The sequence below is a fragment of the Phyllostomus discolor genome, chromosome 3, assembly GCF_004126475.2.
Source record: "Phyllostomus discolor isolate MPI-MPIP mPhyDis1 chromosome 3, mPhyDis1.pri.v3, whole genome shotgun sequence".
NCBI classification, from domain to species: Eukaryota; Metazoa; Chordata; class Mammalia; order Chiroptera; family Phyllostomidae; genus Phyllostomus; species Phyllostomus discolor.
Genome location: NC_040905.2, coordinates 117964868 through 117985897, shown reverse-complemented (window position 1 = coordinate 117985897; position 21030 = coordinate 117964868). Strand labels below are relative to the sequence as shown.

At 52.1% G+C, this 21030-nt stretch overlaps 2 protein-coding genes across 7 annotated transcripts; one reads left to right on the top strand and one right to left on the bottom strand.

Annotated features, from left to right (window-relative positions):
- The first annotated feature begins 79 nt into the window (after nucleotides 1–79).
- TAOK2 (TAO kinase 2) lies at nucleotides 80–17076 on the top strand. 5 transcript variants are annotated; one of them, XM_028513547.2, is made up of 19 exons: nucleotides 92–867; nucleotides 4022–4188; nucleotides 4376–4447; nucleotides 4541–4642; nucleotides 5084–5129; nucleotides 5260–5356; nucleotides 5515–5628; nucleotides 5740–5831; nucleotides 6287–6380; nucleotides 6479–6560; nucleotides 7365–7532; nucleotides 7707–7967; nucleotides 8142–8303; nucleotides 10033–10398; nucleotides 10485–10688; nucleotides 11029–11268; nucleotides 14396–14608; nucleotides 15566–15748; nucleotides 15838–17076. In XM_028513547.2, exons 2-19 carry the CDS (start codon nucleotides 4057–4059, stop codon nucleotides 16357–16359), a joined length of 3150 nt encoding a protein of 1049 aa, XP_028369348.1. In that variant the 5' UTR covers nucleotides 92–867; nucleotides 4022–4056; the 3' UTR covers nucleotides 16360–17076. The 5 variants fall into 5 exon arrangements, with proteins under 5 accessions (XP_028369337.1, XP_035877135.1, XP_028369348.1 ...); XM_028513541.2 differs by having other exon boundaries at nucleotides 7689–7967; XM_036021243.1 differs by lacking the exon at nucleotides 15838–17076 and adding an exon at nucleotides 15321–15428 and having other exon boundaries at nucleotides 7689–7967; nucleotides 15566–15704.
- A 737-nt stretch (nucleotides 17077–17813) lies between these two features.
- Nucleotides 17814–21024, bottom strand: HIRIP3 (HIRA interacting protein 3). Of its 2 annotated transcripts, none has more exons than XM_036021244.1 (7): nucleotides 20854–21024; nucleotides 20656–20776; nucleotides 20427–20538; nucleotides 18737–20028; nucleotides 18475–18652; nucleotides 18293–18391; nucleotides 17814–18214 (listed from the first exon to the last, which is right to left on the bottom strand). In XM_036021244.1, exons 1-7 carry the CDS (start codon nucleotides 21006–21008, stop codon nucleotides 18054–18056), a joined length of 2118 nt encoding a protein of 705 aa, XP_035877137.1. In that variant the 5' UTR covers nucleotides 21009–21024; the 3' UTR covers nucleotides 17814–18053. The 2 variants fall into 2 exon arrangements, with proteins under 2 accessions (XP_035877137.1, XP_028384678.2); XM_028528877.2 differs by having other exon boundaries at nucleotides 18475–18637.
- Between the last annotated feature and the right edge of the window lie 6 nt (nucleotides 21025–21030).

Genomic DNA, 21030 nt, shown 5'->3' with positions numbered 1-21030 from the left:
TCGCCGCGGCGGCTGTAAGGAGAGAGGGGCGGGGCTGTCTCTTTTGGAGCCCCACCCACTTTGGCCAGGCGTCCCTACAGCGCCTGCGCGCTCCCGCCCGGTCTCCATCTTGGAATTGGGAGGAAGAGGGAGAGGGAGACCCGGACGAGACCCGGGTTGTGGTGCGGCGAGAAGCTGAGGCTGAAGAGGAGAGGGAGAGGGCGCCGGGACTGCCCTTACCTGCAATCTTTCAGCCACCTCTAGGAGAGAGAAAGAGAAGGGGAGGAGGCCGGGGAGGGAGTGGGGGCTGTCACCCTCAGACCCTGACGTGAGAGGAACCGTTTGGCCGGACGTCCTAGGGGTGGGCGCCCTGTCGGTGGCCGGACACCTGGGGCTCTGGCCCTTCGGTCCCAAATTTCTGGGCTTGACCCCTCGCCTCTCAAATATCCGGGTGTCAGCCCCAAAGATTGAGATATTCTGGACTCGGGTCCCAATCTCTGTAAACCTGGGGCTCTTGTTTTATAGGGTTTCAAATATCTGGGGTTCAGGGCCCCGCGTGCACCAGTATCCGGGGTTCATTCCCCACGCGTTCAAATACCAGGTTGAGCCTCCCCCGTTGAAATATCTGGGGTTCAGATCCCACAATCAGAAACCCGGGACTCAGCAACTGTCGCCCTCGAGGGGGAGGACTGGACCGCGAGGTCAGATCAGGTTGTCACCCCCTCCCCTCCAGGGGAGGCTTCCCGGGCCCGCCCCTCAGGAAGGGAGAAAGACGAGGAAGAGGTGGCAAGGGGAAAGACCTCCTTGCCCCTCTCCCAGCTTGGCAGAGCCGCTGGAGGACCTCAGGAGGAGTCGGAAGCGCTGGGGCACCATAGTGACCCCTACCAGGTGAGACACGGGGAGCAGGGACGAGGGTCCCTGTGTCTAGCATTGATAAGAAAGGGTGCTCATTTCTCAGAAGCTGGGCCTAGGTAGGCCCTTACCTCAGGATGGGGAAGCCCAGCTGGGCCAGTGGTCAGCCTCTGGCTAGCCTTGCCTTCAGCTGCCACCCTCTTCCCCTTCCTCTTCCCTTCATTATATCTGTTTGATGGGGCACCTCAGATGACAGGGTTTCTGATGTCACCGAGCGTCACGCCCTAGGTGCCTGAGCTAATCAGGTGGGTTTGCACCTTCTGATCTCCCCTGTTCACTTTGCCCCCCACAGCTACCTTTTTCTCATGATTATAACCCTTTTAACTGATTGTTCTGGAGTGTTGATTTGCGTGCCTCTGACCTCTATGGTAGGTCTGTTTATCTGTTTTTTAGGCATGGTCTGGTTGGGTTTCTTGTCCTTTCAGGGAAATGTGTGTGTGCATTTGTGTTTGGGGGTGCCTGGCAGTATTTTCCCCCAGTTACATTAGTTACCTTCCAGCTTCTTGTCTGTGATCATATAAATAATCTCTTTGTCAAGCAATCTATCATTTACAAAGTGCTTTCCATCTATTTTCTCATGTGACCCTCCCTTCACCCTTTTATTGCTATCTTCCCATTTTGCAGTTGAAAATATTAAGGCCCAGAGAGGTGGCCCAAGGTCACTCAGGGACAGAATCAGGATTTGAATTGGGGTAAGATTTAAGAATGGGAGGAAGAAGAGCTTCCTTTTTAGGAGAGCTGTACTCAGGAGCTCTGGCTTCTACCTTCTGCCTCATGGATTTTTCTCTTCACCATGACCTTCATCTTTATTGTGATCCCAGTCTTTGGCCTGGGTTCCTTGAGAGGGCTCTCTCTTCTGACAGATTATAGCCACAGTGGTGTTAAAGCCAAGCTGCTGGGGTAGAGTGATCCCCAAAGTATTAAAGCCTTGTTGTGGTGATCCTAGAGGCAGGTAGGGAAAAATCCATATGCTGAGTGTATAGTGTTCCTAAATATGAGATCTCATTAAAAATTTCACAACGGAGCCCTGGCTGGTGTGGCTTAGTGGATTGAGCACCGGCTTGCAAACTAAAAGGTTGCCAGTTCGATTCCCATTCAGGGCACATGCCTGTGTTGCAGGCCCCGTCCCCAGTGGGGAGGCATGTGGAAGGCAGCCACACATTAATGTCTCTGTTCCTCTCTTTCTCCATCTTTCCCTGTCTGTCTAAAAAATAAAGAAAATCTTTGGGAAAAAAATTTCACAACAGACCTATGCTGTAATTCTTTTCACTGAAGAGAGGGCGAAGTATAATGATATTACTCAAAGCCCTGTTGCTGTACATTGAGGATGAAATGTACTACTGGTAGTATAGAGACAGACACACTTGGATTTCCTCATTTGCAGAATGGAGATAACATTGTCCATTTTAGAAGGTGGTTATGATTTAGGACAGACCTTGGTAGTTGCTCAAATGTTCAGTGTTATTTGAGGAAGAGGCCTCATGTGATGTGGCCTAGGGTTCTGTGTTGGCATTCTTGGTTGGGAGCTGGTAAAGAGGTCAAGAAGATTACTTTGGCAAGTTTTGAGCACCTGCTTTTGTGTGCGGGTATGTGGTGGGGATGAGGGGTGCTTGGCAGGGTTGCTGACAGGAGAATGGAGAAAGGGGCCTGCTTTGAGCAGCCTTGGAGCTGCTGAGGGCAATCAATCAATCTCCCAGGCTATTCTGAGCCCTGTGCACCCTGGGGGCCCACTCGAGAAAGCTGGGCTTGCTCCTTGTCCTCCAGCTTCCAGTTGGGCTGAGGAGGCAAAATTAACAACACAATAGGAAACAATGCATGACAAAATATAATTACATGCTAAATTGTTAGGCTCTCTTAGAGGGCTAGAACTCTGCCCTGGGAGTCCAGCTCTTCTGAAGGCTTCTTTATGCCTGAATTCCAACAAGTGCTTAGTCAGGAGTCACCTAGGATCCCCTTGGGGGTCTTGACTTTGATGAAGGAGCGCTCTCTGGGTGTTTGGGTGGGTGCTCTTGGAGCTCTCTCTAAGCACTGGAGTGGTCAGGGGAAGCTCCCGGCAGGAGGGAGCTGAGCTTGTAGTGAGTTGCTGAGAGAGTAATGAGCACACATGCCTTACTGGGGAGGAGAAAGTCCTCTTCTCTGACCTTGGAGAAGTCCTCTTTCCTTTCTATGCCTCAGTGATCTTGTCTATGAAATGGTGTCGTGATCCTGCCCTGCTTACTTCATAGGGCTGTTTTAAATGCACAGTGGTAGAGGACCAGTTTTGGGAAAGTCACCCTTTCTGAGCCTGTTTACTGAGCCTGTTTACTCGTCTGCAAAATAGGGGTAATAGTAATAACCTCATAAGGTTGTGGTGAGGACTGAATGAGAGGTGATACATCTAAGGTGTTGCTACACGTGCTTAATAAATGTTATTGGTATACCGCAAATGTTCTATACCTGTGTGTGATGCCTAGGCAATTGGAATGGACAAATAAGACAGCTCAGGTCACAGGGAGGCCCCCAAAAGCCAGATGCCATTTCTAGCCCTGTCCTTCCCATTCTAGATCTCTTCTCTGCCAGTGTCCCTAGCCGCTTTTTGAGAATGAGCCTTCTGGCCCTTCTGGGCCAGTACCCACTTCTAACAATGGCCGGATTTCCACTACCTCCGGCCTGGCTATTTCCTGCTCTCTTCCAGGGTGTGAGAGGTTGAGGGAGGAGGGGGGGCTGCAACACCAAGGGGAATCAGAAGGTGCCTGGAAACATTTGGAGTATGGGACTTGTGAGACAGGACCCTTTGGGATTTGGGCTTCTGGCTGGGAGGCAAAATCTTTTATTCTTGAGGAGAGAAGTAAGGGTTGTAGGGAAATGGAACTTGTTAAGGGCTGAGGGGGTTGGTGAGGATGCCTAGTTCCCAGTCATCTTAGCAGTTTTAGGGACTCCAGGGACTCTGGCCCGGCCCCGTGCTCTGGTTGCCAGGGCAACTTCATTTTTTGGAGCTTTGATATTGTTCCTAACCCCCCCCCCCACACCCTTCCTCAGCAGTGCCTCTCCCTCATCAGGGAACTAGGGAAGGAAAAGATAAACTTGAGGGGCCCCTTCCTCTCTCTGAGAGCCCCATCCTTGCACTAAGGGTCCCATTTTCATTCTCCAGGTCAGGCCCCACTCTCAGGGCCCTCAGGGGCCACCATGCCAGCTGGGGGCCGGGCCGGGAGCCTGAAGGACCCTGATGTGGCTGAGCTTTTTTTCAAAGATGACCCGGAAAAGCTCTTCTCCGACCTTCGGGAAATTGGCCATGGCAGCTTTGGAGCTGTGTACTTTGTGAGTTGAAGCTTGGGAGGGTGGGGTAGGGATGGGGACTGCATTCTTCTTCCTGTGGACTTCCAAACAGTCCTCTATAATATTCCACTACACCAGCCTTTCCTGCTTTCTCCTACTGTGCCAGCAAGTCTTCCCACTGCCCAGTTCTTACTGGTGCCTTCACCCACCTTCTGGTCTGGTCCTCTAGGCCCGGGATGTCCGGAATAATGAAGTGGTGGCCATCAAGAAGATGTCCTACAGTGGGAAGCAGTCAAATGAGGTGGGTTAGGCTTAACAAGACTGGGTGGGGGCAGGAAACCCCAATCTTAAGATGTAGCTGAGTAAGCCTCTTCTCTCCTTGACCGCCTCCCAGAAGTGGCAAGACATTATCAAGGAGGTTCGGTTCCTACAGAAGCTCCGGCATCCCAATACCATTCAGTACCGGGGCTGTTACCTGAGGGAACACACGGCTTGGGTGAGCTAGCCCCTGACTCTGGCCTGATGTTTGTCCCCCAACTCAGGCCCATCCTTATCCTGGTCTAGTCTCTCAGGTGGGCCCCGTTCGGAGTGCTGGTGTTGGGAATTTGGGGAAAAGGAAGTCTCTCCCATCCTCTTTAGTTCTCACAAAGCCATGGGCAACAGTGTCTGTCTAGACTGGTGTGAAGAGTGACACAGACTATTAGCTGTTGGAAAGGGTTGGAGGAGACAGAGATTGGATGGGACTTTGAAGGGATTCAGGTGGGAGAGACCCTGACTCTAGGGTCAGTTTCTCAGTTGCCCTTCTTCCCTGTTGTTACCCTCCGGGCATTGTGTCAGTGAAGGATAGCAAGGCAGCTCTCTGTTTTGCATCTCTGCCCAAGGGAGATGGGCCGGGGTGACCAACTCTACTGATCTCTGACCCTTGACCCTTCCTTAGTTGGTGATGGAGTATTGCCTGGGCTCAGCTTCTGACCTTCTAGAAGGTAAGTAACTTTGTCCAGCATGTGGGAGAAGGGAGAAGAAGAGAGAAGCTGTAGGGGAAAGATTAAGGGGAGCTTGTTCCAGGCACACCTTTGAGCTCCCTCAGTTTGATGTTTTTCCCTCACTCCTCAGTGCATAAGAAGCCCCTTCAGGAGGTGGAGATTGCAGCTGTGACCCACGGGGCCCTCCAGGGCCTGGCTTATCTGCATTCCCACAACATGATCCATAGGTACAAGCAGCACTGATGATGGCTGGGAGGGAGGAGGGTGCTGTCTACACCACTCTTCATTCAGCTAGGCTACAGCCTTCTTTGAAACTTGGTACTAAAGCCCCTGCCCAGCCTTTCTGAGATGCATATCTGATTCCTGTGCTTTGCTTCTCTGGCAGGGATGTGAAGGCTGGAAACATCCTGCTATCAGAGCCAGGCTTGGTGAAGCTGGGGGACTTCGGCTCCGCATCCATCATGGCACCTGCCAACTCCTTTGTGGGCACCCCGTACTGGTGAGTGGGAGTGGTGGTGAGTGGAGAGAGCTCCCATGATGTTGGGAGCAGGAGTTGGCAGGGTCTGGACAGGTAGTTAAGTTATCCTCTTTCTCCTGACCATTCTCTCAGGATGGCTCCGGAGGTGATCCTGGCAATGGATGAAGGGCAGTATGATGGCAAGGTGGATGTCTGGTCCTTGGGGATAACCTGCATCGAGCTGGGTAAAGACATCCTGTCTGTTTCCTCATCTTCTTTACATTCTCTTTCTCTTCCTATCTCTAAACCATACCATCCTTCGAGGTCTCCAAGCTTTTGTCCATTTTGACTCTGCCCTTGATCCCCAATACAGACAGCTGTCAAATCCCGCCAGTTCTCAAACATAAAGATTTCATAGCATTCATCCCTTCCTGTCTAATATTCTAGTCCTACACCTTTTTTGAGCACTCACTGTGTCCTGTGTGTGCCGTGCTAGTATATTCTAGGGATATAGGAGTGAATGAGGCTCTTGTCTTCATGGAACTTGCATTCAAGTTGGAGAAACAAGCATGTTTTCTTTCAATGTGATAAAAACTGAATGGGGGAGCTAGAGTGTGAACCCAGGTCTTCTGATTTCCATTCCAGTCTCCTTTAACTACCTACCCCCTCTCTCTTTCTCCTACCTGACCTTTCTCTATAGCGGAACGGAAACCACCGCTGTTTAACATGAATGCGATGAGTGCCTTATACCACATTGCACAGAACGAGTCCCCTGTGCTCCAGTCAGGACACTGGTAAAGAATTGGATTCCTGGGCCCAGGGGTTAGGCCACAGGTTAAGGCTGCCTGGCTATGCCTTCCTAAGCCTTCCCTCTCCTTCCTGTGACTACTAGGTCTGAGTACTTCCGGAATTTTGTCGACTCCTGTCTTCAGAAAATCCCTCAAGACAGACCAACCTCAGAGGTTCTTCTGAAGGTGAGGACTCACTGGCCTAGCATTCTGCTAGAACTGTGGCGTGTCAGAGCCACAATGAAGCCCTCAATGAAAATAGTGATTTCCAATTCTTTCTCCACCAAGAACTTAATTTATGAATTCTCATCCCTATCCCTACACCCCGTGGATTCTGTGTTTTACTAGGTTTTGTCTGCCAGGCTGCCTGTTTATTCACTAAGTAATCATTTGTTTTCCCATCTTTTATTAACCAAAGATGTATATAATTGCCAGCCAGAGAATCTGGTCAGCATGCAATTACCAGGGTTACCACACTGATCTGATGTAAATCGAGCCAAAAGCCTGTGTAGCCTTGTCATGGGTAAACGTATGATTTCCCTTAGATGTTTTTTGAGTTATCAAAAGTAAAGGAGCCCCCATTCCCTTCACAGATCCATGGGGGCCTTAAGAACTCTAGTTGGGAACAGATGTAGATTGTCTAGCTTGACAGGGGGTTTATAATTGTGAGATACCTTATGAGGCCCAGGGAGGCCCAGTGCCATGCCCAGGCCATGCAGCACTTTGATAGAAGCCCTGGATTAGAATCCAGATCTAACTGTTCTTGTCTGTCAGCCATAGCTGACTGTTGTTTCAGGAACAACAGACTGGACAGTAGAGATTGGGTGGTGAAAATTAATGTGGGAGGAGAGGTTGGGACAAGGCCAGCATCAGCTCATGCTGGGCATGGGCCTCAAGGGAGTTGCCTCAGGCTAGAGAAATGCCAACACCCGCAGGATGCTGAAGGTCGGGGGGTGCTTGGCAGCAGACTTCAGTATTCTCTTTCCCCAGCACCGATTTGTGCTCCGGGAGCGGCCACCCACAGTCATTATGGACCTAATTCAGAGGACCAAGGATGCTGTGCGGGAGCTAGACAACCTGCAGTACCGCAAGATGAAGAAGATACTGTTCCAAGAGGCACCCAATGGCCCTGGTGCCGAGGCCCCAGAGGAGGAGGAGGTGACCCAGCTTGTCCTGCCACCCTTTACTACCATGTTGTACTTGACTCCTAGCAGCTGTCTGACCCCTCCCTTCTCCACTCTTCCTCATACCCACTGTCTCCTTGTGCTACCTCCATGTATATACCCTTTGTACTTCCCCTTCCCTGCCCAACAGCCTGTGCCCTGTCTACAGGAGACGGAGCCCTACATGCACCGGGCTGGGACGCTGACTAGTCTAGAGAGTAGCCACTCAGTACCCAGTATGTCCATCAGCGCCTCCAGTCAGAGCAGCTCAGTCAACAGCCTAGCAGATGCCTCGGACAATGAGGAGGAGGAGGAAGAGGAAGAGGAAGAGGAAGAGGAGGAGGAAGGCCCTGAAGCCCGGGAGATGGCCATGATGCAGGAGGGAGAGCACACAGTCACTTCACATAGTTCCATTATCCACCGGTTGCCGGTATGCAGCTCGCCCTGAATAGACCTGACAATGGCAAGGCCCAGCCCCAGTCTTCCTGCCCAGGTTCTCCCTCCCAAGCATGACTGCCTCTCTGAATCTGACTGAGTCTCCAGGGGACTCCCTTTGGCCCATTGGCCTCTGAGCCTGGGGCATCCTTTCCACTTTTCCCTCTAGGGCTCTGACAACCTGTATGATGACCCCTACCAGCCAGAGCTGACCCCGGGCCCTCTCCAGCCACCTGCAGCCCCAGCTCCCACCTCTACCACCTCTTCCGCCCGCCGCCGAGCCTACTGCCGCAACCGGGACCACTTTGCCACCATCCGTACTGCCTCCCTGGTAAGTGTAGCCATCTTCCCTTGCCCTAGAAGTCCCAATTACCTTAAGTCCAGAAATCATTTTCTGCTTGTGGCACGCAAGTAAGTCCACGTCCCACCCTCACTTTTGGTTGCTATCTCTCACCTTCTCCTCACATGGTTTTTTCTCCTCACTTTGACTCTGTCTTCTTCCAGCAGACTGTTTTGGTCATGCTACTCAGTGCAGCCAATGTCCTGGAAATCACAGATCTCCAACATTGGGTGTTCCTAGTTTGGCAAACTCTTATTCCACTTTCATGGCTGGGCTTAAGTAGTATCCGCTGTGGTGCCTCCCCAGACTCCTGGCCAACCAGTGCTTTATATCCCTGTACTATGCTGCTCCTGAACAGCATTATGACAGGTGTGCTGGCTTCTGTGCTTGTGGAGGGCAGGAGTGGTGTTCAGGTGTCTGCCTCATACCACTGACTGGTTCTCAGGCCCACACATATGACTGTATTTAATCCTTCAAGCTCATCTGGGAGGGAGAGGATAAGATCCCATTTGAGAGATGAGGCAGCCATGACTCAGAGGGCTTGCTTGCCCAAGTCACTTGCCCAGGCACCTTTAATGGTTCTCAATTCTGTAAGCAGGACCTTGGTCCTTTCCTAAAATTAAGTCATAGCAGTGTTTTTCTCACTTGACAGGGAAAAATGGGTAGACTTTTTATAAAACGTAGTCTTTTTTTTTTTTAAAGATTTTATTTATTTTTAGAGAGGGGAGGGAGGGAGATAGAGAGAGAGAGAGAAACATCAATGTACGGTTGCTGGGGGTCATGGCCTGCAACCCAGGCATGTGCCCTGACTGGGAATCGAACCTGCGATGCTTTGGTTCGCAGCCCGAGCTCAATCCACTGAGCTACGCCAGCCAGGGCTAAAACATAGTCTTTTATCCATACTTTTAAATAAACACCTAGATTGCATTCCTTAGAGGCTACTGGCTGGTTTAGTATGTTCTTGTGGTCTCTGCATGTAGTTGGTTATTTTGGTAGGAAGACTGTTCAGATCCTGTTACACTTGGTTCTTTGTGTCACTGTGCAGAGAAGTCTGACATCCAGGGTATTGGCCAGCTGGACTACTTTGGGGTCCACTGACGTAGCCCTTTGACAATGGAACTGAGCTCAAACCTCGATGAAGACCTCCAGGCCTTGTGTTCTTGTTATTCCAGCATCTCATGGCCCAGATCCTGGCTCTGTACTTGGGCTATAATGGTCCTCGGTGTTTGCTGAAGGAGAAGGAAGCCAACACTTACTGGTTCAGAGTGTCCTAGATACTAGTACATATGTATCAAAGTTAGTCTCCATAGCTCCTATGAAGAGATATCATGGCTCCATTTAATATATGAGGAAACCAAGGCTTAGCAACCTTAACTTGCTTCAGGTCACATGGTTAGTAAGTGGCAGAGCTGGGACTTGGGCCTGAGTCTCTGATCACTCTTTTGAACCAATCTGAATCATTCCTACCTTTACTCCAGTCCCTGAGCTCAGCGCCTTTTATCGTTTCATTCAGTCACATCAGCCTGTGAAGCTGATTATATTCCCATTATCCAGTTGAGGTGGCAGGTTTAAGAGATTATGTGTGAGGAATGTATCAAACGAAAATTAAACCTAGGAGTCTAAAACCCATATTCTTTCTCCATAGAGAATGAAGACTATATGTGTTAATAAAGTGAAGACCAGGGCTGAGCCCTTCTTCTCATCCTCTCTCCCGCCCCAGGTCAGCCGTCAGATCCAAGAGCATGAGCAGGACTCAGCTCTGAGGGAGCAGCTAAGTGGCTATAAGCGGATGCGACGACAGCACCAGAAACAGCTGCTAGCCCTGGAGTCTCGGCTGAGGGGCGAACGTGAGGAGCACAGTGCACGGCTACAGCGGGAGCTTGAGGCGCAGCGGGCTGGCTTTGGGGCTGAGGCAGAAAAGCTAGCACGGCGGCACCAGGCTATTGGCGAGAAGGAGGCACGAGCTGCCCAGGCTGAGGAGCGTAAGTTCCAGCAGCACATCCTTGGGCAGCAGAAGAAGGAGCTGGCTGCCCTGCTGGAAGCACAGAAACGGACCTATAAACTTCGGAAGGAGCAGCTGAAGGAGGTGGAGTAGGCTACAGCAGTGGGTAGGGCTCACTGGAGGGTAAGGCAGGACCTGACCATCCTGCTTTCCCCACTGCCCTTATCTAGGAGCTCCAGGAGAACCCCAGCACACCCAAGAGGGAGAAGGCTGAGTGGCTTTTGCGGCAGAAGGAGCAGCTACAGCAGTGCCAGGCGGAGGAGGAGGCAGGGCTGCTACGGCGGCAGCGCCAGTACTTTGAGCTGCAATGTCGCCAGTACAAGCGCAAGATGCTGCTGGCTCGTCACAGCCTAGACCAGGATCTGCTGCGAGAGGTAGGTCACCCCGTCCCCCATTCCCCTCCAGGATCTCAGAAACCCCTTTCTGTTTGACTCACTTGTGGTCGTCTTTTCCCCCTGCCTTTGTTTGGATTATGGCTCCGCTTTTCTTGAACACCACTTTTGCATCTTGTGCCCATCAGACAGACCCTGCCAGAGTTCCTTTAGGAGTCTGTTCCTGGGCCAGTCAGGAGTTTGGCTCCTTTATGCCCCTCATCTATACATCTCATTTCCTAACCCTCAGCTCCCTCTGCCAAGGAATTCTAGGGCTCTTACTTCTCTGACACCAATAAGGCTTCCTAACCACACTCTGGGCCCTGCCTCTCTCTTGCTTTAGGACTTGAACAAGAAACAGACACAGAAGGACTTGGAGTGTGCATTGCTGCTGCGGCAGCATGAGGCCACACGGGAGCTGGAGCTACGACAGCTCCAGGCTGTACAGCGCACAAGGGCAGAGCTCACCCGCCTGCAGCATCAGACAGAGCTGGGCAACCAGCTGGAGTACAACAAGCGGCGTGAGCAAGAGTTGCGGCAGAAGCATGCGGCCCAGGTTCGCCAGCAGCCCAAGAGCCTCAAAGTACGTGCAGGCCAGCGTACCCCGGGCCTCCCGCTCCCCATTCCTGGGGCTCTGGGACCACCCAGCACAGGCACCCCTAGAGAAGAGCAGTCCTGCTTATCTGGCCAGGAGGTAGTCCTGGACCAAAGAATTCTGGGAGAGGAGGAGGAAGCAGTTCCGGAGAGAAGGATTCTGGGAAAGGAAGGGGCCACCTTGGAACCAGAGGAGCAGAGGATATTGGGAGAAGAATCAGGAACCCCCAATCCCAGTCCACAAATACATAGGAGTTTTGATGAGGAAGTTTGGGGTCTTTCTGAGGTAGAAATAGAGGAGCTTAGAGTCCCATCCCTGGCACCTCAGGAGAAAAACATTGTGGACCAGGAGGTGACTGGGGCATGGAGGTTGTGGGCAAAGGAGGATGGGAGCCTCCTAGATGAGGAATTTGAGCTTGGTTGGGTCCAGGGTCTAGCACTGACCCCAGTCCCTGAGGAGGAGGAGGAAGAGGAAGAGGGGACTCCAGTTAGGACCCCAAGGGATCCTGGAGATGGTTGTCCCTCACCAGACATCCCCCCTGAACCCCCTCCAACATATCTGAGGCCCAGCTCTGCTAGCCAGCTACCTGGACTCCTGTCCCATGGCCTCCTGGCCGGTCTCTCCTTTGCAGTGGGGTCCTCCTCTGGCCTCCTGCCCCTACTACTTCTGCTGTTGCTCCCACTGCTGGCGGCCCAGGGTGGGGGTGGCTTGCAAGCCTCACTGCTGGCCCTTGAAGTGGGACTGGTAGGCCTGGGGGCCTCCTACCTACTACTTTGTACAGCACTGCATCTGCCCCCTAGTCTGTTCTTACTCCTGGCCCAGGGCACTGCACTGGCAGCTGTCCTGGGTCTTAGCTGGCGCCGAGGCCTTATGGGTGTCCCTCTGGGGCTTGGGGCAGCCTGGCTCTTAGCCTGGGTAGGCCTGGCTCTACCTCTGGCAGCTATGGCAGCTGGGGGTAAATGGGTGCGGCAGCAGGGCCCTCGGATCCGCCGGAGCATCTCTAGGCTCTGGTTGCGGGCTCTCCTGCGCCTATCACCTATGGCCTTCAGAGCCCTGCAGGGCTGTGGGGCTATAGGGGATCGGGGTCTGTTTGCACTCTACCCCAAGACCAACAAAGATGGCTTCCGCAGCCGACTGCCTGTCCCTGGGCCTCGGCGGAGTAATTCCTGCGCTGCTCGACACCCACTAGCTCTATTGGCAAGGTTTTGGGCCCTGTGCAAGGGCTGGAATGGGCGTCTGGCACGGGCCAGCCAGGGTTTGGCCTCCCATTTGCCTCCCTGGGCTATCCACACACTGGCCAGCTGGGGTCTGCTTCGGGGGGAACGGCCCAGCCGTATCCCCCGACTGCTACCACGCAGCCAACGCAGGCTAGGGCCCCCTGCCTCCCACCAGCCACCACCAGGGACTCTAGCTGGACGGAGATTTCGAACCCGTCAGTCCCGGGCCCTGCCTCCCTGGAGGTGACCAACTCTAGCTCTTCACCAGCCCAAATCTAGAGCATTGAGCACTTTATGTCCCACTACTCAGTGAAGATTCCGCAGTCCCAATCCTCCCTCTCACCCATCCTTCCTCAGTACACTTCCCCACCTCCTCACCCACCCCTTAGCCCTTTGGACCTCTAGACAGGCAGCCTCCTCCCCTATGGAGCCCGCAAGTTACACTTTGTGTTCTCCTGAAGCTCCTCCCCCACCCTAAGTTATTGCTGTTCTCCCGCTGTGTGTGTGCTCATCCTCACCCTCATTGACTCAGGCCTGGGGCCAGGGGTGGTGGTGGGTGGGAAGTCATGTTTTTTTTTTTCTCTCTTTGATTTTGTTTTTCTGTCTCCCTTCCAACCTGTCCCCCTTTCCCTACCAAAAAAAGAAAAAGACAAACACAAATAAAATACTGAGCGGAACTGTACCTTTGGCCCAGGCTGCCTCTGTCTGCTTTGTCCTGCCGCCTAGCCTCCCTGGTATGCCCCCGATCCAGACCCTTGGCCCCCAGTTCCATGACCTCTTCACCTCCATCTACGTTATCTCAACCCCTTTCACTCCTCAGCCTCATCCTCTCTGCCGTCATAGCTTTGTTGCATCATGACCACCACCAGCTTGGGGGTCTGGACCTCTGAGCTTTGACATAACTTCTCGGTCCCACAGTTCCCATTTGTGGATTCCTTAAGAGAGTCCTTAGTTTCCAGGTCCTTTTGTGCTCATCCCCTGCTTTATCTCCCAACCTGTTCCCAATGTGATTCCCTTCTTTCTGGGAGCTGAATTTCTCTCCTGGCATCAGTCATAATCCTAGAAGGCTGGGGGGATGGGTTTGGAAATGCTATACAGTAGTGGGGTGGTGAGTTTGGGGGGCCAGGCAGAGAGTATGGGGGCCATGGAAATGGAATTGGTTGTGGGCTTGGAGTGGGAGCTGAGTGCATAAGGGACTGGCTGCAATGTGGAGATCTGGCCAGAGTGACAGCTGCTGGCCCATTGAACTTGTCAGGCCCTTTCTGGCCACCACCTTTGCCCTGTATGGGGCCACCCCTTCTTATCCACTTCTCAGCCCGGTGCTTATCCTCCTTCCCTCCTTCCCACCCAGATGTACTAAACCTGGGCCTTCTCTGTCTTTAGCTGTGTTACTCTCTTCCATGGGTGTGTTGTGTGACTTGGTTTTCTCCTTTTATGCACATTCTGTATCTGTTCACATGCTTCTATCTCTAGGTTGTGTTTTCTCTTTGCATGGTCAAAACTTTTCGTATGCCCTCAGTACTCTAAAAATCCTCAGTTTTCTGTCCATGAACTCTCCTGCTGTTTCTCGTGAATTTTCCACCTAATTCTGAAGATGCTCTTGGAACCTGTCTTATTTTCTTTACATCTTTTGCCCATTGAGAATCTTCCTGATCTCTCTCAACACAATCCCACTTCTCCATGTCTGTCTGTATACAGTTCCCCCCACCCCCTCTGTCTAACATGTTTTCTGTTTCTCTCCCTCTCCCTGTCTCTGTTTCTGTCTCCTTTCCTCCTCTCTCTTCTCCCTTTCTCTCCTGATTGTTCCTCCTCTCCTCCTCCTTTCCTCCTCCTCCTTCTTCTCCTCCTCTTCCTCCTCTCCCCTGCCCCCGTTTCCCCTCGGTCCATCCACTGCATAGTCTAAGGAGCTGCAGATCAAGAAGCAGTTCCAGGAGACGTGTAAGATCCAGACTCGGCAGTACAAGGCTCTGCGGGCACACTTGCTGGAAACCACGCCCAAAGCTCAGCACAAGAGCCTCCTTAAGCGGCTCAAGGAAGAACAGACCCGAAAGCTGGCAATCCTAGCCGAGCAATACGACCAGTCCATCTCGGAGATGCTCAGCTCACAGGCGGTGAGGCCTGGGGTCCAGGGAGTGAGCATGGTGGAGGTTGGCCTCTATTTCCCACTTAGTTATGGGCAGTGAAAGTGGGAGGGCAGGTGGACATAAAAGAGGCTTTTTGTTCCTGGGAAACTCAGAACTCTCCCACTGTTAGTATTCTGCAGAATGGTTTTATTATCTCTCTCGAGTATTTTCTTAAGGTCTTGACAAAGCCAGCCCGCCTACTCTACCAAGAACCACCAAGGAAAGAGTGGCTATAATTTTTCTTGAGCCTGAGTTAGTTTAATGTGCGAAGAGGGAGCAAATCAAAATGCTTGTAGCCCTCAGGACAATTTTCTCAGACTTCTGGAGGATTTTGAAGGTTGCTGTTCTAAAAGTGATTACACGTAACACTTGAATGGGCCACTTAAAATATACACATGGTGTAAAAAGTAATGCTATTTGTTGCCATTTTTCCACCCAGTGCTCTACCTCTCAGAGGTAACTTGTTAATAATTCATTGTACTAGATTTTTTCCTATGCATATTTTAAAAGTTACATAAAATTTTTTAACAAAAATGAAATCATAATTTAAATACTGTTCTTTAATTTTTTCCCCACCTAATATTTCTTGGACATCTTCCCATGTCAGTACACATATCTCAATTTTTTAACAGCATAGAATTTTCCATGGTATGGATGTACCATAATTTATTTAACCCATCCCTTATTGGTGGACATTTAGGTTGTTTCCAGTATTTTGCTATTACAACGCTTCAGTGAACACCTTCGAGCACATGTGCAAGTATACCTTGGGGATAAATTCCTGGAAGTGTAATTGCTGTGTCACAGGGTATGACGACCTTTTATTTTGGTAGATGTTGACACTGGCTGCTTCTTGAAACCTTAGGGCCCAGGCCTACCTGGGGCAGGGGAGGATTGTGGGGGTGGGGAAGGAGGCCCCTAAAACTAGTTCTTCCTATTCTCCAGCTGCGTCTTGATGAGACCCAAGAAGCAGAGTTCCAGGCTCTTCGGCAGCAGCTGCAACAGGAACTGGAGTTGCTCAATGCTTATCAGAGCAAGATCAAGATCCGAACGGAGAGTCAACACGAGAGGGAGTTGCGAGAGCTGGAGCAGAGAGTAGCACTGAGGCGGGCCCTGCTGGAGCAGCGGGTGAGAGGGCTTGACCTCCAGGACAGGAGGGTGGGGAGGGCAGTCCTCTCACCTTCACTGGACTCTGATATCTCTTCTTGGTACCCCAGGTGGAAGAGGAGCTGCTCGCTCTGCAGACAGGGCGCTCTGAGCGAATCCGGAGTTTGCTTGAGCGGCAGGCCCGTGAGATCGAGGCTTTTGATGCTGAGAGCATGAGGCTGGGTTTCTCCAGCATGGCTCTTGGGGGCATCCCAGCTGAGGCTGCTGCTCAGGGCTATCCTGCTCCACCCCCTGCCCCTGCCTGGCCTTCCCGCCCTGTTCCCCGTTCCGGGGCACACTGGAGCCATGGTCCTCCTCCACCAGGCATGCCCCCACCAGCCTGGCGTCAGCCCTCTTTGCTGGCTCCCCCAGGTCCCCCAAACTGGCTGGGGCCCCCAGCACAGAGTGGGACACCCCGTGGTGGAGCCCTGCTGCTGCTAAGAAACAGCCCCCAGCCCCTGCGACGCGCAGCTTCGGGGGGCAGTGGCAGTGACAATGTGGGCCCACCTGCTGCTGCAGTGCCTGGGCCTCTAAGCCGCAGCACCAGTGTTGCTTCCCATATACTCAATGGTTCCTCCCACTTCTATTCTTGAAGTGCAAGGTGGATGAGCAGATGAAGGGGCAAGGGCAGGGGTGGGTGGAGCCTGATCCCGGAGGGCTGTAAACTTGAGGCCCACCCAAGGGTGGGGAACAGGATGTTGGTTCCAGCTCTCCTCAAATCTCCTCATCTCATGAGCTTCTTGGGCTGGCCAGTGGCCCAGTGTCAGCTTGGGCATAGATGCCTCAAGGCTGACCAGGAGTCCCTGCCTCCCCACCATGGTGCCAGGGTCTCTCTCCATCACAGCCTCGGAAAAGGAGGGAGATGTGTGTGTGTCAAATATTCATCTAGTCCCCTGGGGGAGGGGAAGGGTGGGTTTAGACATAATTATATTCAGAGAACTATACTACCCCTGCAATGGGGCCATGGACTGGGGACACCAGGCCCTCCAGACCTGTGATGTGGCAGAGCAAGTCTGGGATCTGGGGTGGGAAGAACAGAAGTCCTTCCTAGGAAGAAGAATCAGGATGGGGTCTTGGGGTCAGGATGCCTGGGTCTTTCCATTCCCCTGTTGCCGTCTGACGTCCTGTGCCGTCTTGTCTTTTTTTTTTTTTTTAATTGAGATCAATCAGCTGGGGCAGGGGAACAAGGGAAGGACCTTGGAAGGGACTGCTCCCAGGTCTGGGGACAGTCATGGGAGCCCCTCCCAGCTACAGGGCTAGCACAGAGCCCCATGGCGAGCTTTTAATAAACTGTTGATTATTCTAACAGACCCAGGACTCACCCTTTCTGTCTAAGCTGTGTATTAAGGACTATCCAGTGGCAGGTGATAGTGTTACTTGTATTTAAAAAGAATTTATTGCATTGTGTAACTAAAAATTTCAGTGATTTTAATGACTTTAGGCATGACTGGATTCAGAGCTTCAAAGGAGATCATCAGTCTTTTGGCCTTGGCTTCAAAGATTTTTAGAAGGTTTACTTCCTGCTCCGATTCCTGGTAGCTCCAGGCTTACATCTTACCAGAAACCTCAACAGCAAGAATCTTGGCAAGGTCCTGAAGTGACTTCATAGGGTCCATTTGTTGCCAGAGGCCTAGGTGGTACTCTGATGGGTCAGGTATAGGTCCTGTACCCACCCCTGCAATGCTGAAAGAGTTGGCCTGTGGACTAAGAAGTGGCTATTTTCATAAGAGAAAGACATAAATACCAGCTGTCCCCAAGTTATTTCTTTTTTGCTTCACATTCTTAAGGCCAGTTTTTCAGATGCTCCTTCCAACTAGGCAGGAGGGTCAGAGAGGCATGCTGGTCAGGCTGGAGGAACAATGATAGGAGCTATACTCCTCTGATAGAGCCTGAAGGCAGACTAGGTGGTGGCAGGATCTAAAAACGGACTTTGGAGAACCTGAGGGAAATTAAAAGGGAAACAGACTAGGGGTGGGCAGGACAGAGGCCACTTCCCAGCCTCCTTGGCTCAAAGTACAGTGGGGTAAGAGTAGAAGACTAGTGTTGATGAGGTGATTTAAACACACCTTTATTGAGTCTTAAATAACCCCCCTAGTAAACACTTTAAACTGAGAATGTGAAGCTGAGAAGTAGGATCCCAACAACTGTGTCCCTAGGGGTTATGAGTCTTAGAAGAAAGTGCTTCTGTTGAGTGCAAGCACATATTTGAGGGGTTGGTTGAGAGGGGTGCTATATGTATATGTGCTTTCTACAAATGTCTTAAGTCCCTCCTGATAGATGAGGGAGCTCAGTTACTCTCGCCATCACTGCTGATAATGCCTCGCATATGTGACCAGTCTGGGCGTGGGGGACGGCGCCTCTCTTCCTCTGAGTCCAGGGCCCGGCGGTATAGTTCCTCAGGAGTGGCTGCTTCTGAAGGGTTCCAGGCCGTGCGCCTGCGTGGCCGACCTGGGGGAAGAAGTAGGTTTGTTGTCTGAGAAAGCCCAAGTGCCATCTGTTCCTGGGAAGTAGGAAGAAGCCCCTCACCTGAACAGCTGATAATGTTAGTAATGTCCAAGGAAGCCACCTCAGCTGCCTCCTCACGCTGCTCCTTCAGAGCCCGACATTTCTCTAAAGAAGGGTTACCTGGGGCAGAAGAGGCTTGTGATACTCTCCTCCCCAGCAGCCAAGGCCCTGTCCTGCAGCCCCTACAGCATACCCGGCCTCACCCTTCATGCCTAGAGCTTCCAGCTCTGCCCGGAGGACACACAGGCGCTCCTTGCGTGAGCGGCAGGAGCCCAGGAGTTTCTTGTAGTTGCGATGGGCTCCACAGGCCCGAATATAGCGCTTTAGTCTCATCACAGCAGGGTGGTCCTCACCATGATGACCAGCCTGGCAAGGGAAGAACTGCTGAAGGCCAGGCCTTCTGGGTTCGAAGCTGGGTCTCCCTCTTCCCTTAATTGTGGCCTCCCACTCCATCTTCATCCTCACCTTCCTGCCTTTGGGTTCAGGACTGCCATTTGAAGAAGAAGAGGAAGAGCTTCGTGTCCTGCATTTCTTGGAGCTCTTCCTGTAAGTGCGGTTCTTCCTTTCCCCCTTGAGAGTCACCCCTGCCTCACTGTCACTCACCTCCCTCTCTGAGTCACTTGCCTCACCATTGGCTGTCTTTCCACTTTCCACTTTGGCTGACTTTCCAGTGCTTTTAGAAGCTGGTCTCAACTTCCTCCATCTGTCTTCCCCATCTTCCTCACTGCTTCCACTCTGCCTTTTGCCACCCTTCCCCTGATTCCTGTCCTTGCTCTTCCTCTGCACTAGGAGCTCTTCATTTCCTCCACTGTCATCCCCACTGTCTGCTTTTTCCTTTTCTTCCTTTCTCTCCCCCATGTTTCCCAGCACTCTCGCTGCCCTGCTTTTCTGCTCACTGCTCAAAGCTGACTTTTCCCCTCTGTTGCTCGAAGCTCTGGGTTTCCAATCCTCCTCCTCTTCCTCTGTCTTCTCTTTCTTGGCAAGGGTCTCCTCCTCCTCACTCTCCTTTTCACTTTCCTGGTGGCTTTTAGCACCTTTGTTTCCTGTCCTCTGGGCAGGTTCCTCCTCACTGTTCTCATTCTCCTCCATGGCCTGCTTCCTACTGGCTGAAATCTCACCTGGTGCCTGCTTGTTCTTAATTGTAGTTTTCCACCCCACCCTCACCCTCCCACCTTTGGGTTCTGGACTGCCAACTGAAGAAGAAGAACTCCATGTCCTGCTTCTCTTGGAGCTCTTCCTATAAGAGCAGTTCTTCCTCTTGCCCTTGGGGATCCCCTCTGCCTCAGTGTCACTCACCTCTGTCTCCAAGTCACTTGCCTCACCGTTGGCTGTCTTACCACTTTCCACTTTGGCTGACTTTCCAGTGCGTTTAGTAGCTGGTCTCAACTTCCTCCATTTGTCTTTTCCATCCTCCTCACTGCTTCCACTCTGCCTTTTGCCACCCTTCCCCTGAGTCCTGTCTCTTATCCCAGGTTTCTTTCTAGTCCTACCCTTGGACTTCTTTTCCCCATCCTCTTCCTCACTGCTCTCTTCTTTCCAAACCTTATTTGTTCTAGCAGAGCTCTCTTTCTCCTCCTTACAGCTCTCCTTCATCACCTCCTTCTCTAATCCAATCTTTGCAGTAAGGTCCCTCTGCTGTTCTTCCCCATCGCTGCTCTCTACTGTTTTTGAATATTGCTTTGGACTGACTATTGCTGCCATCCCATTCTTTGCTGGGGGGCTGACGAGGTCTGGACTGGAGGTTGCAACGCTGGGCTCTAGAATGTGGAGAGAAGAGAAGGTTGGGACAGGTTCCTCCTGTCCCTTTTCCGTTCACTTAGAATAGGTTGCCTCAAACTCTAACAGATGCAGGAAACAGCTATCAGTCCACCCTTCCTGGTTCCTGACTCACTGGCCTCGCCCTCATCCAGTGTCTTAGGACAGGGGTGTCCAACCTTCTGGCACCTCTGGGCCTCACTGGAAGAAGAGTTATCTTGGGTCACACATTAAATACACTGCAACACATAATCACAAAAAATATGGTGTTTTAAGTAAATTTACAATTTTGTGTTGGGCCGCATTCACCGCCTTCCTGGGCTACACGTGGGCCACAGATTGGACGCTCCTGCTTGGTACAGTAAACACTCTTTGAACCAACTATGCAGAAGGCACTAACCTGACTCCGAATTCAAACAGAACCTTTTTCTCTCTGGTTCTTTGCAGGGGGTGGGAGGCCTCCTAGCCTCCTTGACAAGGTCTAGCCCTTCTCTGGCACCTGCTTCATCCACCTGTTTGTGCATCAAAAGAGCAAATGTATCGAGGCGGTGTTCTGCCACCCCCCCCCTCAGGTCACTACTCTTTAGGAACAAACCCTGTCTCCCGTGACGGGGGCTCGGCGCCCACACCTGCATCTTTAACAGCTCCTCCTCCACTAGCCGCTTCAGTGCCTGTTTCTCCTCAGGATCCAGGTGGTGGCGGCCGGTGTGAGACAAGAACTTCTGCCTCACGATGGAGTGCGTGAGCGTGCTGCGGAGACACGTGTCAAGCCAGAGTCCTCGTCCCGCCCCTGCCCTTTCCAACCCTAAACCCAACCACCAGGGCACCTAAGGTCCGGGCGGCCTCCGAAGAAGCTACGAGTGAACTCCCGCATCTCGTCCTCCCGCGCCATTTTGCTCCAACTGAGATAGGTGGTTCCCGCGTTTTTCTTCTCGGCCTCCGTCTGCGCGTTTGACAGGTGCTTGCGCACGCGCAGTGTCATAGCGCCGAGACGTAAGTGACCG